The sequence below is a fragment of the Gossypium hirsutum genome, chromosome D08 (genome assembly GCF_007990345.1).
Source record: "Gossypium hirsutum isolate 1008001.06 chromosome D08, Gossypium_hirsutum_v2.1, whole genome shotgun sequence".
Taxonomy (NCBI): Eukaryota; Viridiplantae; Streptophyta; class Magnoliopsida; order Malvales; family Malvaceae; genus Gossypium; species Gossypium hirsutum.
In genome coordinates this window covers 51,344,900-51,364,133 of record NC_053444.1, presented here as the reverse complement: position 1 = coordinate 51,364,133, position 19,234 = coordinate 51,344,900, and the positions used below count along the sequence as shown (strand labels likewise).

The following is a 19,234-nucleotide window of genomic DNA, read 5'->3' as shown; positions in this document are numbered from 1 at the left end:
TGAATATGTTTGATTTTGGTTATGAATTGTAAATGATATGTATAAACTATTTTTAAATCTATAAACTCTGGTAATGCTCCGTAACCCTGTTCCGGTAACGGATATGGGTTAAGGGTGTTACAATCGAGGGTTCGACCCCATTCATGGGAATGAAGCACATTTCATGATCAGTCATGTACCTATTCAAAAAGCACACGCGGTAAGAGGATTAGTCATTGCTACTAACTATGGATACCTTGGCTTTGACAAAAAAAAATGACAAAGGATGTAGTTTTTTTAGGGCGCTTTCATTTTGGTCACCTAAAAATAAATCCTTGCAATTTTGTCATTCAAATTTTAAGGCGCTTTCATTTTAGTCACTCAAGCGTTAAATCTCTAATGACAGTGGACTGTACCAAGTGTTAAATCTCTAATGACGGTTGACTGTACATGCTGCATCATGTTTACACTTTCATTTGGCCACAGAAAAAAAATATTTTTTTAAGTATTGATCGGGGTAAAAGAACACTAAGAGTTAAAGTAAAAAAGCAGTAGAAACTAAAATAATACATTAAAAAAATTGTCATATTATACTTGTTTACCCAATGCCGAAAGTTTTAATTTTTTTTTGTTTCAATATTGAAACTTTAAATTTTAAAACATCAAAATAAATTAAATAAATTGTTGAAAAAATTTTATTCCTTGATAGTGTAACTCGGTTTTTTACTATAATATTGAAATTAATTAAATATCCTTCTAAAATTTAAAATTTTATTTTATGTTTCCAAATTAAAATCAAAGCAAATTAATTTAATTGGTTATAATGATTTTCTTTGTTTTTAGCTTAGCATGGAAGATTCAATATCATATAATCAAAAGAAATTTAAGTTTAGTAGACAATTATTAAATATGAGTTATTTGAGTTGATTTCATTACGGTTAATATGGAAACATAAAATAAAATTTTAAAATTTAAAACGAGATTAAAGTAATTAATTTAATTAATTTCAACATTATAGTAATAAATCGGTTAGCATTATTAATGGATAAAAAAATTTCAAACCGTTATGAATATCTTATTAAGTGAATGTCTCATGATCAAGATAAAATTTTAATATACTTTAAATTCTAATAGTTATTAGAATTAGATCTCTACTTCTTTTATACTTCTTATGCCTATAAATAGAGACTCTGATGAATCATTATTGTAATAGGCCCAATTTGCCCGGCCCGTTAGTAAAATAAACCAAGTTAAAAAAAACAAAATTAAACAGTCCAATAAACAATCCAAATTACAAAAAACAAAATTTCACCAGACCCAAGTTACAGAAACCCAACTAGCCTAAACCCAATTAGCCTAAGCCCAATACCTAGCCCAACTAGCCTAAACCAGAAATCAGTAAACCCTAGCAGCATTCAGCCTCCACCGCTGCAGCAGAGCCAGGCCTCCTTCTCGTGCATGTTACGTCCGCACGCGTGTAGCGCCTCTGCGCCAAATCCACACGAGCCTCCGTACACTCCAGCTGGCCTCCGTACCTGCAATAAATAGAAGCAAACAAAACAACAGCAAAGGATAGCAAGAAAATGCAGTAAATAGTGCAAGATTTTTCTATAATTTTCTTTTGATTTTCATTCTGTCATTCTTCGGCTATATAATGCCATTAAACAGAATTTGTAAGGGGTTACGAAGATTTATAAGACAAAAATACAAAAAAATTTCAAAAACAAGAAAGAATAAATCGTTTAGGTAATTCTCCGACTTCGTTTGATTTTGATTTTATTTTTTCTTTGTTGTCTTCTTCGATTTGTTCTTATTTTATATACGAAAAACATAAAGAAAGATGGGGATCTTACCTCGACGTCGGCATCAATGAAGCCTTTTTCCCCTCTGTGTGAAGCGGAGTGGGATGGGCAGAGGCCTGGGTTTTGGAACGGCAGAGGATGGTTTCAGACTTGCAGCGGTTGAGAGGCAGGAATGCCCAAATTTTTGTCGTGTGGCTGAAATGATTTTAGGGTTTTTGAAATTAGTTCTTATAGGACATTTAAACGACGTCGCGTGGGGCCTGAATCAGTGGCCCCCAAAACGGCGTCGTATTTGTTCATACCCGCGCGGTGACCCGACCCGAGGGAAGGATCCGCGCGTTTCATTTCAATGGTCTATTTGCGTGTAAAGTCCCCCTTTGTTTTGTAGTATTTCGATCCGATTTTCTTTAATTTTTTAATTTATACCACATATTTTATTCTGATTTCATTTTGGTCCAAGATCAAACAATGGCGTTTTTGTCCTATGGATTTGAACTTTTGAAGTTGCGTTTTTAATTGTTCTTTTGGTCCTTAGTTTTGGATTGATTGTAAATTTAGTCCTTTGAATGTTGCGGTCTTAATTCAATCGTTTTTATTATTATTCTTTTTTAGTATTTCATTTAATTTTGTAAATGTTTATTGTTTTTACGATATCAAAAGCTCTTATTATTATTATTTTTGAATTTTAAATTGAGTTTCAATTCAAATTTAGTTTTAATAGTATAATTGCAAATTGGATTAATATCTATTTTAAATTTATTTATAGTATATTTTGGCATTCGTTTGACATTGTTTTTAAGTGTTAACATAATTCTAAGATGTGATATATTTGTTCTAAATTATTATTTTAGTTTATCACATGTTTTTTAAAAGAAATCTAATATACTATTATTTTAAATTTTATCTTGTATTATGTATTGTTATGTATTCATTATTATTTAGATTAATCATTTTCTATGTAAATTCGTTATGTCACATACATTCTTTAATATTTTCATTCCATAATATGTTCTTCTTTAATTTCACTCATTATATTTTTATATAAAAATATTTTTTAGCATGATATTATCGTATACATGTATATAATTTTTTTTAAATATCTTCATCTATATTTTATATATTTCAACTTCTACATATTATATTACTTGTCATTATTTATATTGAATTTTCATCTTATGCGTACTACTTGTAAATTAATAAATGTATGTTAGTTGTTACGAATTCATTTCAAAATATTGTTCTATAATGTTATTATCATTTTATGTCAAGTTTATTTTAAGTTCATGTGTAATGTGAATAAAATCATTATTGTTACTTTATTTGTATTTATTTACTGCATATTTGGCCACTTCTTAGTCTAAGTTTGAATTATCATATCTTTTACATTACATATTTCTTTTAAAAATTTTACTTTCATCATCCTATTTCATATTAAAAAAGGCCTACCGTTTATAATTCTTGAGAGAATTGTGCCCTAACTTACTGGGTTCCAATTTTTCTCGATGAACTTAGGTAGTCATGTGCTTATTTTATTAAAATCATACAATTTTAAAACTAAGCATTTAGGATTTCAAAATGCCGGATTCTAACTTATTGGATGTGACATTCTGTTATCCTGATTTTAAAATAAAGGCAATGTTTGGCGTTTAAGAACCTCGAGAAATCGAAACCTAACTTACTGGATTCTGATTTCTCATTTGACTTATATGACCGACAACCTCCTCAAGATGCATGAATTTTGAAATTTAAAAATTAAAAAGACATACCTAATTTTGACAATTGAATTGTCGCACCCTAACTCATTGAGTGTGACAATTTATTTCTTCGAAGGAAGTATGTCTTATCATTCAATTTGGTTTATTCAAATTTAAACTTCAAAGGATCGTATTTTAGAATCTTTTCAAAGTTTCCACACTAAGACATTAAACAATCAATTCAGTACCAATTTTGGGCGTCATGAGGGTGCTATCCCTTCCTCGTGTGTAACCGACTCCCGAACCTGTTTTCTCAAAATTCGAAGACCAAAATTGTTATTTTAATAAATCAATATGTTTTATTAAAATCTCAAGGTGATTTGATCACACCTCGTAAAAGGATTGGTGGCGACTCCATTTTCATCTTAAAAGTCGATCCACGTTTTTTTTAAATAAAAAAATGGTTTCGACAATTATAATCATCCCTTTTGATCAATAAAGTACATTCTCTATTGCTTTCATATTTTTTTGTTCTTTATTCTCTTCATCTCTCTTTATTTTATAACACAAACAATTTATTTAATTGGTTTTGGTATTTTAGAATTTAAAATTACAATATAAAAAATTAGAATTTCCGACAATGGGATAAACAAATATAAGTTAACAAATTTTTAATGCATTATTTTAGTTTCTATCACTTTTTTATTTAATCATTAAATTTTTTTTACTTGAATCAATACTAAAATAATATTTTTCTCGATGAATAAAATGAAAGCGACCTAGAAGTTAGATGACCAAAAGAAAAGTGTAAATATGATGTGGACATGAATTGTTATGTATTTTAGTTGTCGTTTTGCTTGAGTAACTAAAATAAAAATATTCTAAAAGTTGAGTGACCAATTAGGTAGTTTATCATTTTTCAAAAAAAAATTATTGATACATCTATACGAATACATCTAGTTGGTTTATTAAAATAATAAACTTTTAAATAATATTTATTAAAAATATTCATATTTTAAAAGGATAAATTGAAATTTAAAATAAAATAGTTTTTTAAATGAATAATTATTGTTTGTGATAGTTATTTATTAGTTTAGACAAAAGAAAAAAGAAAAATTGATGCATATTTTATATAATAAAAGACATAGTTATCCATTAATTGCATTTGATATTATATATTTAATTTGATTTTTTTGTATTTTTTATTAAATTGATGTCTAGTTAATTTCTAATACTAATTCAGTGAGAGATTTAAATATAATATAAATATAAATATAAATTATTTTTTTAATTCTAAAAGGAAAACAAAAAAAATTTAAAAATAGGAAATAGTTTCTTTTAAATGAATGTTATTATTTGGATAATTATCTATGAGTTTAGGTAAAAGAAAAATAATAATTTAGTTGATAGTTTTTTTTTATAGTAAATGGTGTAATTATTCTTAATCGAATTTGAATCATATGTTGAATGTTTTTTTAATTTCTTTTAATAAATTAAGGTTTGCTTACTTCATGACATCAACTAAGTGGGATGAAATGATGAATAAACAATTTTGGGTTAATATATATTTAGTAGCTGTGTTGGGTTTTAATGTTCAATTTGATATTTGAGTTCTTTTTACGTTTCAGTTTGGTATCTAAATTTAGCTTCAATGTTTAGTTTGGTACTTAAGTTTTTCTAGTTTGACACTTGAGTTTTTCTTTATCCCATTTAAGTACCCGAGTTTGGTTTCAATTTCCAATTTGGTACTTTAGTTTCTTCTCTTGTCCCAATTAAGTACCTATATTTTTATAATAGAGCACACATGTTAAATATTTATTAGATCACATGGTCTAAGCACTAAATTGAACATTAAAGCTAAACTCAAGTACCAAATTGAGACAAAAAAAATCAAATACCAGATTAAATATTGAAATTAAATTTAGATACCCAATAAAATATTAGCCCAATAGTTTTTTTTTTTTTTTTTGGAAAAGCCAAATGATTTTTGTAGTTATATAACTTAATACATGCATAAACAGCGAAGCACATTGTGGATCTGTTAATACAGCAAAAATTTGCTTGCAGAAAAATAATATTTATAAATACTATTACATGTGCCGATTTTTGTCCCCTACATAGATGTACCCATTAATAACATTTACTCCCTCTTGTTTCATTTTCAGGATTTTAATTTCTATATTTTTTAAAATTTAAAATTCTGGTCTAATATATTAACAATATTTTCTTTTTAAATTCAAGTTTTTTACAAGTTATTTTTAATTATATACCTGCTAAGTGATTTTTCTTTATTTTAAAATATCATACCAATAATTTTAACAAAAAGATTTAACAATGTTAATAGATAGACTTAAATTTTGAAATCTGAAAAGTAAGACTAAATTCTTGAAGATAAAAAATATATGAACTAATTTCTAATTTTTTTTTAAAGTATAGAGAGTTATGCCATATTTGAAAACAATAAAAAGCCTGTTATAAATTTGTCATTTTTCATCCAAAACAAAACACAAGTTTAAACTTTGAAAACAATATTATTAAAAATAGTAATTGCGAATTCCAAACATAAATTATAAAATGAAAAAAAAAAAACCAATAGATCAAAATAGATGTGATCATGGGCCGGGTCGGGCCCAGACAAATTTTTAGGCTCGTTTTCTAGGCCCGAGCCTGACCCAAAATATGGGCCTAAAATTTGTCCAATCCCAGCCCGAAAAAAATTTGCTAAGCCTGAGCCCCCCATATTAAATTTTACAACACCAAAAAAGTATATATTTAATATATATTTGATTAAAAAATATATTTGATTAAAAATAAAAAAAATATTTAATATATAATTTGGGCCGGGTTGGGCCAAAAAAGTTTTACCCTAAGCTCGGCTCGTTTTCTAAACGGGCTCATTTTTTTGCCCAAACCCATATTTCAGGCCTATATTTTTACCCAAACACTCTCATTTTTCGGACAGGCTGTTGGGCCAGGCCAGGTAGCCCAACCCATGATTACCTCTAGATCAAAATTATCATCAAATTTTATAACATGAAAAGTTTTTGGGCCAAATAGGATTATATCTTTATTTTAATGTTAATATAATAATATGTATGATAAAAAACTTTGATAAAATCATTAAGTGTTAGGTTTTGTGACGAGACACGTTGCATTGCATTCTTAATAGTAGAATGTAGATTCGAATTTTGGAGATAATATTATTAAAATGGACAATAACAAATTTTAATTATAGACCATAAAACAAATATGAATGATGGAAAAGACCTTTAATATGCTATTTGAAAATGAACAAATAAAGATAAGGTTAATTATTTTTAGCAAAAAAATTATAGGGTCATGATTTAATATTTTCAAAATAAATGAGATAGTTGAAAATATGAACTTTAAAAAGGAGGGTAAACTTTATAAATGGTTATTTGATTATTAGAAACTTTCTTGTTAGATTATCTGACTTTAAAAAGTTACAAAATGATCACTTCACTTACTTTTTTTTTAAGTCTAAAACCGTTAAATACTTAATAGTTGGCTGATATGGCTGTTAATGACTTGTTTTTTTTTTAAATTTTATTTTTTATATCCATATTTCCATGTCATATAATAATTAAGTATTTTTTAGTTTAATTTTAGGGTTTAAAAATATATTTTGGGGGTTTAAATTTGATTTTTTTTAAAAAAATTTGGTAAAGGAAAGGTAAACAATGTAATTTAGTTTTGGGTTAATTTTTTTAATTATTATATAATGTGGAAATGATGTGGAATTAAAATTAATGTTAGAAAACAAGTCATTAAGTTAACAACCAGTCAATCAATTGTTAACAGTTTTAAGGATTTTGAATTTCAAAAAAATAAGTCGGGTGATATTTTGTAACTTTTTAAATTTAAGTAACGTAATAAGAAAATTTCTAATAATCGGGTAATCATTTATGCAGTTTATCCTAAAAATAATAATTAATTTATAAAAAATGATTTTGACGATATTAATATATATTAAAAATTAGATTTTTAATAGGCTCTATTTTGAGATATTGATCATCATTTGATGTGCTATTAAAAAATGAACAAATAAAGATAAAGTTAATTGTTTTTAGAATATATATATATAAATGAAACAGATGAAAAGATAAATCCTTAAAAAATAATGATTTTCGATGAATATTTTGAGTTTTGAAGAAAATAACTTAAGAATATTTTCTGTTGACTGATGATTAGTTTGAAATATTATTTTCAACAATCATTTTATAAAAAAATAACAAATTTCACTATTGTTATAAAGGTTGTACTGTGAAATATTGACTTTAAATAAACGAAGGGTGTTATGAAAGTACTCTCCTATGGTATTCTCTAGATTGCACATTTGGCAATGAAATAATCATTTTCCTTGTTCAAGAATTTAAGCTAGTTTCTCAAATGATTTCAATTCCGCTTTGGTTAATAAAATTTATCAACTTTTGGCACAGATAGAATATCGGAGTATGATGTTAACAGACTGGTAAGAATGGTCCAAGATAAGAGGGATAGTCTATGTTTGGTTGAGGACTCCCCCTTAGAGGTTTTATGTAATTAAATAGTTTCTTTTCTTTCCACCAAAAAAAGTAAAATACTTAACCTTTTCAAACAGATGCATCCTTACAAGTTTCATTACGTTTGTTTTCTATACATTAATATCATACTCTTCTATTGGTAAGTCTGATATTTGGATTCTTCCCTAAGACTCGATAACTTCTTTTTAAAAGATATCATCATACCTTCTTATGAGCTAATTAACATATTCGCAATCTTTTGGTGGAATTTTCTCCTTTAAACCAACCTTTTACGTTGCCCTACCACTCAGAATTCAATTAAAATAGATCCTCATTCTTATTGCTTTCACTTAAAAAATAGAGCTTTATGAGAAAAAAATAACTAGCATTTGGCTCTTTTAAGCTAAACATCGATGGTTCCTTCTTAGGGAATCCTAGAGTAGCGGGAGTAAGACCTTTAATACGAAACCATGAGAGTACTTGGATCATAGGCTTTTACTGTCACATTCTGCTTTCGAGCAGCATTGAAGCGAAACTTTGGATACTTAATGTGTGCTTGGTTGGGTAGAAAAGTGGAGGGAGTGAAAAAATAGAAAGAAAATAAATTTTGAGTGTGTTTGGTTAGGAAGAAATCTAAATGGAAAGTAAATAGGAGATGAGAGAGAGGAAATGAGAGATGTGTATGTTATTTCAAAATTATGCACTTTTCAAATATTTTATTTTCTTTCTATTTTTCCATCACTTCTATCAAACCCACCTATGAAAAGAAAAAAATTATTTTTCATCCTTCCAGTTTTCCACCTCTTCAATTTTCCATCTTTTCCATTTTTTCCCTTCATACTAAGCAAAGCCTTAGGTGAGTTTGGATGGGCGGTGCGTTTACCTGCGGTTAGTGTAAAAACAACGGTGGCGGTGAGATTAGATACTGTAGTGATACTGTAGCGTGAGACAAAAAGTAAGCTAAACGCACCCAACCGCCAATCCAAACCCACCCTTAGGGATGATCTTATGTTAGCTAAAAGTTTGAATATTAGGCAATTGGAAACTGAAGTTGATGCCATTCTTGATTTTCATTTATTGTCTAATACTAAAGGTAGGTTTGGATAGTGCATTAAGCTTATTTTTTGTCTCATGTTACAGTGTCGCTACAATATCTAATCTCATCATCACCGTTATTTTTATAGTAACCATAAGTAAATATACTATCCATCCAAATCCACCCTAACTCTTCTAATTCTATTTTATCTCCCTTAAGACTTATGCATACTTATCAAGAAGGGAGTGCTTCTGAGGATGCGCTTTCCCGCTTGAGGCTATTTTAACTTTGCTGTCTAATGAAGTTCCTTTGTTGACAAAAAAAAAAAACAAATTATCATTGCTAAGTAAGGGCATTTCATTTCAGCTTTCAGGCTTGGACTTCCATGGAAAAAGGTGTAGTTTTGTTTTAGTTGATTTTCAACTAGTAATAAAGTTATGTGTCGATTGAGTGCTTATCATGTCAATAGAAAAGATTAAAATTTAAATTTCAGCACAATAGAGGGACTGAAATTAGAATTAGACAACAAAGTCAAGCCAAAAGGCGATCTGAGCCCTTAGCAGTTAACAACTCTGCCTCTTCAACCTGTGTGTATCGAAGTAGCCCGCTCTTCTCCTTTTGCTTCTCCATCCTTCTTTTATTGTTTTTCCTTTTTATGGTTCCTTCCAAATCTTATGCAATTAGAGCCAAAACCGCCGTGTAGACTCATTGAGTCAACTCGACTCCATTTTTAGTCGGATAATCCATCCCTACTCCTAGTGAAGAGAGGTGAAACGCAGCATAGTATTTCGTTACCCATTTCCGTAGATCCGAGACCGTGAGACTGAGAAACACGTTATATCCGACTCGGGAATGGCTTCTTCGGAAGCTGATTCCCGCTTGAGCCAAGTGGTAGCCCGGACCCTCGAGAAGATCATCAAGAACGCTTCATGGCGGAAGCACTCCAAACTCGCTCACCAATGCAAAGCTCTTCTCGAAAGACTCACCTCTCCTTCGGATTCGCCTCTAGCTTCGCCGGATTCGGAGCCCGAAAACTCGATCCCTGGCCCTCTCCACGACGGCGGCGCAGTGGAGTATTCGCTCTTTGAATCGGAGTTCATTCTGGGCCCTCTGATAAACGCTTGCGCCACCGCTTTCAACAAGATCGTCGACCCAGCCGTCGATTGCATTCAGAAGTTAATCGCCTATGGCTACCTGCGCGGCGAAGCGGACCCCAGCGGAGGCCCTGAAGCCCAGCTCTTATCCAAATTGATTGAATCCGTCTGTAAATGTCACGATTTAAGCGACGATGCTATTGAATTACTGGTTTTGAAAACGCTTTTATCTGCGGTAACTTCCGTCTCACTGCGAATCCACGGTGACTGTTTGTTGCAAATTGTGAGAACTTGTTATGATATTTACTTAGGGAGTAAGAATGTGGTAAATCAGACAACGGCCAAAGCTTCTTTGGTTCAAATGTTGGTGATTGTTTTTAGGAGAATGGAGGCTGATTCATCAGCGGTCCCAGTGCAGCCGATAGTAGTGGCTGAGTTGATGGAACCAATTGAGAAATCCGATGCTGATGGATCAATGACTCAGTTTGTTCAAGGGTTTATAACTAAAATTATGCAGGACATTGATGGAGTGTTGAATCCAGTGACACCTAGTAGGGTTTCTTTAGGTGGCCACGATGGTGCTTTTGAAACTACAGCTGTTGAAACCACAAATCCGGCTGATTTGCTGGATTCTACTGATAAGGATATGTTGGATGCAAAATATTGGGAGATTAGTATGTATAAGACAGCATTAGAAGGGAGGAAAGGGGAGCTGGCAGATGGTGAAGCGGACAGAGATGAAGATTTGGAGATTCAGATTGGGAATAAGTTTAAGAGGGATGCATTTTTGGTGTTTAGAGCACTTTGCAAGTTGTCAATGAAGACACCTCCTAAAGAGGCCTTGGCAGATCCGCTGCTGATGAGAGGGAAGATTGTGGCGCTTGAGTTGTTGAAGATTTTGTTAGAGAATTCTGGAACTGTTTTTAGAACAAGTGAAAGGTATCTTTGTTGTTCCCTCTTTGCACATGTTTCTCTGATTTATTTGATTGTTCTTATTTGCGTTTCTTATGATTAGGGATTTTATTTCTCATTTAGTTTACTGTTGTGCTCATGGAATACGTTATTTGTTATTCTCGATATGCCCTCTTAATATTAGTATAGGTTATAGCCAGAAATAACAGTAAGGTCTAGGCATTTAGGTATTGATTCTTGGAGGTTTGGACACAAACATTATAGCTTTTTATTAGATCTGGAAACATCCTAGGTGACTTCTCCTGATGAGGTGACATTAAACTGAATCTTGGTGGTATAGAATTTCTCTGGATAATATAAATCCTTGTGTAGTAATGTTGTGGTCATGGACCCTTGAACATTTAGCAAATTGCTCTTGGTGTTTTACTGAGGTGCCCTTCGTTAAGTAATTTAGTTCCATTACCTCTGTTCACTTTGGAAAGCTATGGTGCATTTGCTTGTTGATTTCATTAACAATTTTTTTGGCATTCATAATGAGGAACCACCTTTTCTTGATTTATCTGAGATTTTATTTTTGTATTGAGATCACATTTTTTTTTAAAAGAAATTTTGTGCCTTAACCTGGAGGCATTATATAAAATATGATATTTTCAGTTTCCTTTATTAAAATTGACATAACCTGTTAATGCTTGTATACATTTCAGTTTTTGTTTGGTTTCAGTAAATGTTTGATATTTATCCTGAAATTGTAATTGGTTTCTCAGTGTATATGCTTGTATTGGTACAGGTTTTTAGGTGCCATAAAGCAATACTTGTGTCTATCCCTATTAAAGAACAGTGCTTCAACTCTTATGATTGTATTCCAGCTTTCTTGCTCCATTTTCATTAGTCTGGTCTCAAGGTTTCGAGCTGGCCTGAAAGCCGAGATTGGAGTCTTTTTTCCTATGATTGTTCTCAGGGTCTTGGAAAATGTTGCTCAACCAAATTTTCAGCAAAAGATGATAGTTCTTCGTTTTCTGGACAAGCTTTGTCTTGATTCACAGACCTTGGTAGATATCTTTATCAACTATGATTGTGATGTCAATTCGTCAAACATATTTGAAAGGTATGATCCACACTCTTATAGTGGAATCAAAATTAACAAGTTTTTGTTTGTAGTTAATAGATTGTACATATTTTTATATGGTTCTTTCCAGAATGGTCAATGGACTTCTGAAAACAGCTCAAGGTGTTCCTCCTGGTGTAGCTACAACACTATTGCCACCCCAGGAAGCAACCATGAAACTTGAAGCTATGAGGTGCTTAGTGGCTATTTTAAGATCAATGGGAGACTGGATGAACCAACAGTTACGCATTCCAGATCCTTATTCTACAAAGAGATTTGAAGATGTTGAGAACAGTCCTGAACCTGGAAATGTTCCCATGGCAATTCTGAATGGGGATGAGCCTGCTGAAGGATCAGATTCTCATTCTGAAGCCTCTAATGAAGCTTCTGATGTTTTAACTATTGAGCAACGTCGAGCTTACAAGCTTGAACTTCAGGTATGAATTTAATAATATCTGGTAAACTGGTCTGACCTCACCTTTTTAGCTGATCATCATTCATGAAACCTAATTTAAAATTTCTGGCAGGAAGGTATATCTCTTTTTAATCGGAAACCTAAGAAAGGAATTGAATTTCTAATTAAAGCAAATAAGGTTGGTGATTCCCCGGAGGAGATAGCTGCTTTTCTTAAGAATGCATCTGATTTGAACAAAACATTAATTGGTGATTATCTTGGAGAAAGGGAAGATTTGTCACTGAAAGTGATGCATGCCTATGTTGACTCTTTTGAGTTTCAAGGCATGGAGTTTGATGAGGCAATCCGAGCTTTTCTACAAGGTTTTAGATTGCCTGGTGAGGCACAAAAGATTGACCGAATCATGGAAAAGTTCGCTGAGCGGTACTGCAAATGTAACCCAAAGGCTTTCACCAGTGCTGATACAGCATATGTCCTTGCTTACTCTGTCATAATGCTCAATACTGATTCTCATAACCCTATGGTGAAGAACAAGGTGCATATACATTCTCTATTTCTCTATATGATACTGTTGACATTTAGTGCAATAAAATTGATCCCCCATTTCCTAAATTGAATTGTACAGATGTCAGCTGATGATTTCATAAGAAACAATCGTGGCATAGATGATGGAAAAGATTTGCCTGAGGAGTACTTAAGATCATTATTTGAAAGGATATCAAGAAATGAGATAAAAATGAAGGAAAATGATTTGTCTCTGCACCAGAAGCAGTCTGTAAACTCTAATAGAATATTAGGTTTGGACAATATCTTGAATATTGTGATACGCAAGCGTGACGAGGACCAGCATATGGAGACCAGTGATGATCTTATCAGGCACATGCAAGAACAATTTAAAGAGAAAGCTCGCAAATCCAAGTAAGAACAACTGGCTTTAAGCTTTCATATCGATGCTCTAGTGTTGACAGATTTCTGTTTACTTTGTTATGCTGAACTCAGTCTTTATGTCTTCTCTATTTTTTCCCCTTTCATTTTTCTTTGGAATGAGTGAAATTGCAATAGGTATTTTCATTCAAAATTTACAGGGTTTAAGCTTTATTCTTGTGTTGAGATTTAGTAATTGTTATTTTCTATTTTAAACCCTTTCACTTTTACCTTGTGGTATTTTGAACAGGATTTCTCGCCTCACTTAGCAATACATGTTTCCTGAAAAGTGGCATTTTTCCTTTTGAAGAAGATATATATTTCTTTTGATTATCCCTTGATTTCCATTCTACTGGCAATTTGTAGGTCAGTTTATTATGCAGCCACAGATGTAGTGATTCTGAGATTCATGATTGAGGTATGCTGGGCTCCAATGTTGGCTGCCTTCAGTGTACCTCTTGACCAAAGTGACGATGAAGCAGTGATCACATTGTGCCTTGAAGGCTTCCGCTATGCAATCCATGTTACTGCTGTGATGTCCATGAAGACTCATAGAGATGCATTTGTGACTTCATTAGCCAAGTTTACTTCACTGCATTCTCCTGCAGATATCAAACAGAAAAATATATATGCAATCAAGGTCCGTATTTTGTTTAGTATGTACCGAATATGTTGTTAGTAACCTTCTTTTAGTCTTCTGAGATTTTCCATTTTGTGTTCAATTTTGTGATTTCCCCCTGCATCTAACCCCTTCCAAATGCCTGTAATCTGGCAAACTATGTAATGCAGTTTATTCACATCAGTGAGAACGTTTTATTTTATTTTTAGCCATTGCAGATATTCATTTTAACTTTGGTACAGGGATGGTAATGAATGGTTGACTTGCTCAACCTCACTCCAAGAGGAATGCCATTAGTGCAAAATTGCTATTTTTTAACTGAATTTATCACCTCCGAGTCTTTGAAGTTGACTTGCTCAACCTCACTCCAGAGGAATGTCATTAGTGCAAATTTGCCAGTTTTTAACTGAATTTGATCACCTCCAGTGTACTGTCTTTTGATATAGACTTTTCAATAAGTGGCCTTTGGGAACACACTAGTGAGATCCATTTATTTGATCTCAAATAAAAATTCCATGTTCTTGTGGATCTAACACTGAATTTTCCATTTACATTGTCAACAGGCAATAGTTACAATTGCAGATGAAGATGGAAATTATTTACGAGAAGCCTGGGAGCATATTTTGACTTGTGTATCCCGGTTTGAGCATTTGCATCTCTTGGGAGAGGGTGCTCCTCCAGATGCTACTTTTTTTGCCTTCCCACAGGATGAGTCAGAAAAATCGAAGCAAGCTAAGTCAACTAACCTTCCTGTTTTAAATAAAAAGGGACCAGTAAAAATTCAGTACGCTGCTGCTTCTGTGATGAGGGGTTCATATGATGGTGCTGGTATTGGAGGTAATTCAGCTGGGGCAGTCACATCTGAACAGGTGGACAATTTAGTCTCTAATCTCAACATGTTGGAACAAGTTGGAAGTTCTGAAATGAATCGTATATTTACACGTAGTCAAAAGTTGAACAGTGAGGCTATCATAGACTTTGTTAAGGCTCTGTGCAAGGTGTCCATGGAGGAATTGCGATCTATATCTGATCCTCGGGTTTTTAGCCTTACAAAGATTGTTGAGATTGCGTAAGATTCTTTCCACTTCTCTTACTTTGACTTATTGTTGTTCCATATATGGTAAACCATTGATAAATGAATGTTTGATAAGTTAATGGTCTCAGTTAATTAATAAAATCTAGTAGCGCAAACTCAAGCCCGTGTATTAAAGTAAAAACCTTGCCGAATGCATAAGATAATGAATTTATTATATGTTCTTTAGGTCCTAGCAGGGAACTTTTATAACTTTATCTTTTGATATCATACTATAAGAAAATTTTCACATAATAACTTTTATCTTTTCATTCGCTATTTCTCAAAATACTTATCTAAAGTTTGTATTTTCTCTATACCTAAACCAACCTAATCTTACCTTTAATGTTCCGCAATGTGCAACCGCATTTAATACATTTTTTTTGTTGTAGCAAACAGTTAATAGAGGTGACTATTGCTTGAAATGCCTCTTTTCGTTTTCCTTAGTTATTATGTATGTACATTAATAGATATTATAATATTAAATTCCTATAAAGTGATAATATACATGTATAAAGATTGAAAATACAATTTTTTATAATTTAATAAATGTTAATTTACTGATAAATAAATAAATTATTCATTTATTGATAATAACGTAACCTCATTAAAATAATTTTTTCCTTAGCCCCAACAATATTACTTTACGGGGGTTTTACTTAATTTGTTTATTTTCCTTATCTGAAAACTTTCTGATCTACTGACAGGCACTATAACATGAACCGGATCAGGCTTGTATGGTCAAGCATCTGGCATGTGCTCTCCAATTTCTTTGTGACCATTGGATGTTCTGAAAACCTGTCAATTGCAATTTTTGCAATGGATTCTTTACGGCAACTATCAATGAAATTTTTGGAGCGAGAAGAGTTGGCTAATTACAATTTTCAGAATGAATTTATGAAGCCTTTTGTTATTGTTATGCGCAAGAGCAGTGCTGTTGAAATCCGAGAATTAATCATCAGATGTGTCTCACAGATGGTATTATCTCGTGTCAATAATGTCAAATCAGGGTGGAAGAGCATGTTCATGGTAATGAATTCTTAATATCTATCATATAAATCCTAACTTTTGAATATCATAGTCTGTAAACAATTTATTACTAAATGGATAAATTCTTTCCAGGTTTTCGCTACTGCAGCTTATGACAACCACAAAAACATTGTACTGTTGGCCTTTGAAATAATGGAAAAGATCATTCGAGACTATTTCCCATACATAACCGAAACTGAAACAACAACCTTCACCGATTGTGTGAATTGCCTAGTTGCTTTCACCAATAGTAGATACAACAAAGATATCAGTCTCAATGCAATCGCTTTTCTACGTTTCTGTGCTGCGAAACTTGCAGAAGGGGATCTTGGCTCCTCATCAAAGAAAAAGGAAAAGGAAAATGGGAAGGTTTCTCCATCTTCACCTCACAAGGGAAAAGATGGAAGACAAGAAAATGGAGAGCTTATAGATAAGGATGATCATCTCTACTTCTGGTTCCCATTGTTGGCTGGTAAGGAATAATGTACTTGTTTTGATTTTACACATTTGAAATTGCTTGAGATTTCATAGTTACTCTTATCTTCAAACTTTAGAAATGCATTATGTTCTGACCTTAACTTGCCTCACATTTTTCTTTTCAGGTTTATCAGAACTTAGTTTTGACCCTAGGCCAGAAATTAGGAAGAATGCTTTAGAACTGTTGTTTGAAACTTTGCGCAACCATGGTCACCTCTTCTCATTGCCTTTGTGGGAAAGGGTGTTTGAATCTGTCCTTTTTCCGATATTTGACTATGTGCGTCATGGTATTGATCCAGTGGGTGGTGACTCAAATGAGGAGGGAATTGTTAGTGACATGGATGAACTTGATCAAGATGCATGGCTCTATGAGACATGTACATTGGCACTCCAATTAGTTGTAGATCTTTTTGTGAACTTTTATAATACCGTCCATCCACTTTTGAGGAAGGTTTTCTCTTTACTCATAAGTTTTATCAAGCGTCCCCACCAAAGCCTAGCCGGTATTGGAACTGCTGCATTTGTACGTTTGATGAGCAATGCTGGAGATCTTTTTTCTGAGGAGAAGTGGCTGGAAGTAGGTTATTCATTAAAAGAAGCAGCTAATGCAACACTTCCTGATTTTTCTTGCGTTGTTAGTGGGGATAATATGGCTGGAACCAATGAGCATGCTTTGAATAGCCAAGGTAATGAGGCTTCTGCTGGTTCTGACACATCTCAGGGCGGTTCAGAGAGCCTGAGAACACAGCATATTTATGCTTCTTTATCAGAAGCAAAATGCCGAGCTGCTGTTCAGCTATTATTGATTCAGGTAGACTTCTCGTCTTAATATTGAAAAATCAATAGAAACCTTTCCTTGTATCATAGAACATGTAAAGGAATTTGAAATTTTATACAGGTTGAGAACTATACTTTTTAATCTAATCACGTTGTCAGAATTATGGAACACAGACTTGATTATTAAGACCATTTTTTAAATTGCAAATTTCTAAAAAGAACTAGTGCTAACTGTTCATTTTTTTTCATTTATTTCCTTTTCATTTATATTTATATTTGCACAAATATCTAACTAGATAATTGGTTTTAAATTTTTTTTAAAGTTTTAAGTGTGCTAACTTTTACTTTTGGTCTGATTTTGCTGTTCTTATTCTACTGACAGGCGATGATGGAAATCTACAACATGTATCGAACTCATCTTTCAGCTAAGAACACCTTAGTCCTCTATGAAGCAATACATGATGTGGCTTCCCATGCTCACAGGATCAACATCGATTCTCCGTTACAATCCAAGCTTCAAGAGTTTAGCCCCATGATCCAAATGCAAGATCCTCCCCTATTGCGTCTTGAGAATGAGGCGTATCAGTCTTGCCTTACAATCTTGCAGAATCTGATACTAGATAGGCCTCCAAGGTACGAGGAGGTTAAAGTAGAGTCCCATCTTGTTGATCTTTGCCAGGAGGTATTACTGTTTTATATAGAAACTGCACGGTCTGGGCAGACTTCTGAAACATCTCCCGAGGAGCAAAGCCAGTGGTTGATTCCTTCAGTTTCTGGGAAACGGAGAGAATTGGCTTCCCGTGCACCACTGATTGTGGCGACTCTCCAGGCCATTTGTAGTTTGGGAGACACCTTGTTCGAGAAGAACTTGGTTCAATTCTTCCCACTTCTTTCGAGCTTGATAAGTTGTGAGCATGGTTCAAATGAGGTCCAGGTAGCTCTTAGCGATATGCTTAGCTCCTCTGTGGGCCCTGTTTTACTGCGATCCTGTTGACCTTGGTAAAATTGGACCGTCGTTTGGATGTGTGATATATTTGCTTTCGTTTACCTCTCATCTTACTCTAATAGTTTTCACCCTCTCTTTTAGTTTTATAATAATTGTTACCGTAAATATAGTTTCAGTGTATGAAGAGCTCTATTCATAGATATCATTTGGGGAATTTTCTGTTGTATGATAGTTAATTCTTATTTTCCCTTGAAATGATTTTCAGAACATTACTTTTTTTTTCTCTGTAAGAAATTTTCTTATTAAATACGTGAGTTTGAAACTTCTCAATTTCTTGATAGACAAGTGATTGAAATTCCGGTTTAGTCCATTACTTGGGAACTTAAAATTTGTAGACTATGTTGAGAGCTTGAGATTGGTAAAAGAAAGGCAAGCTTGAGCTTGAGGGGTTAAGTAATGGAGGAAAGCATCAACTACCATGATTTGTCGTTGTATAAAGTGTAAAGAGTTTGGGATAAGAACTCGAAAATGTTGAAACTAGTTGCTTGACTTCCTTCCAAAGAGCTGAAGGCAAAGCTGCGGCGGATCTAAAAGCCAAAGACGAGCATAGTTATGCCGGCCCCCATTCGGTAGCTGCTTGTTTTTTATCAATTCAGCTGGCATCCACCAGACAAAAGAGACTCAATCAACAATACCACTACGTTAAAAAGACTTCGTCAAAAATTTGATTCTCCATTACTACCCTTCTCCCTATCCGTTTCACAAGGTTGAAAATGCGGGGAATATCCCTTCTCAATAGGGGTTATTTGGTCTTTTCCAAAGGTATTGTC

General features: G+C 32.8%; 1 protein-coding gene and 1 long non-coding RNA gene across 2 annotated transcripts; one reads left to right on the top strand and one right to left on the bottom strand.

Moving 5' to 3' along the window:
* Nucleotides 1–1,229: 1,229 nt before the first annotated feature.
* On the bottom strand, nucleotides 1,230–1,980 carry LOC121219830 (uncharacterized). The gene is made up of 2 exons (XR_005916800.1): nucleotides 1,833–1,980; nucleotides 1,230–1,514 (listed from the first exon to the last, which is right to left on the bottom strand). It is a non-coding gene; the product is annotated as an uncharacterized lncRNA (long non-coding RNA).
* A 7,287-nt stretch (nucleotides 1,981–9,267) lies between these two features.
* LOC107900862 (brefeldin A-inhibited guanine nucleotide-exchange protein 2) lies at nucleotides 9,268–18,730 on the top strand. The gene is made up of 11 exons (XM_016826607.2): nucleotides 9,268–11,067; nucleotides 11,828–12,145; nucleotides 12,237–12,582; nucleotides 12,673–13,095; nucleotides 13,186–13,478; nucleotides 13,851–14,124; nucleotides 14,667–15,172; nucleotides 15,883–16,204; nucleotides 16,298–16,676; nucleotides 16,807–17,492; nucleotides 17,841–18,730. The coding sequence occupies exons 1-11, from the start codon at nucleotides 9,887–9,889 to the stop codon at nucleotides 18,450–18,452; spliced, it is 5,340 nt and encodes a 1,779-aa protein (XP_016682096.2). The 5' UTR covers nucleotides 9,268–9,886; the 3' UTR covers nucleotides 18,453–18,730.
* Nucleotides 18,731–19,234: the final 504 nt, after the last annotated feature.

Excerpts from the sequence above, each read along its gene's own strand:
- LOC107900862 (XM_016826607.2), top strand. The coding sequence starts at position 9,887 with ATGGCTTCTTCGGAAGCTGATTCCCGCTTGAGCCAAGTGGTAGCCCGG. Across the intron at positions 16,677-16,806 it reads CTGGTTCCCATTGTTGGCTG|GTTTATCAGAACTTAGTTTT; the intron begins GTAAGGAATAAT and ends TTTTCTTTTCAG. Across the intron at positions 17,493-17,840 it reads TTCAGCTATTATTGATTCAG|GCGATGATGGAAATCTACAA; the intron begins GTAGACTTCTCG and ends TTCTACTGACAG.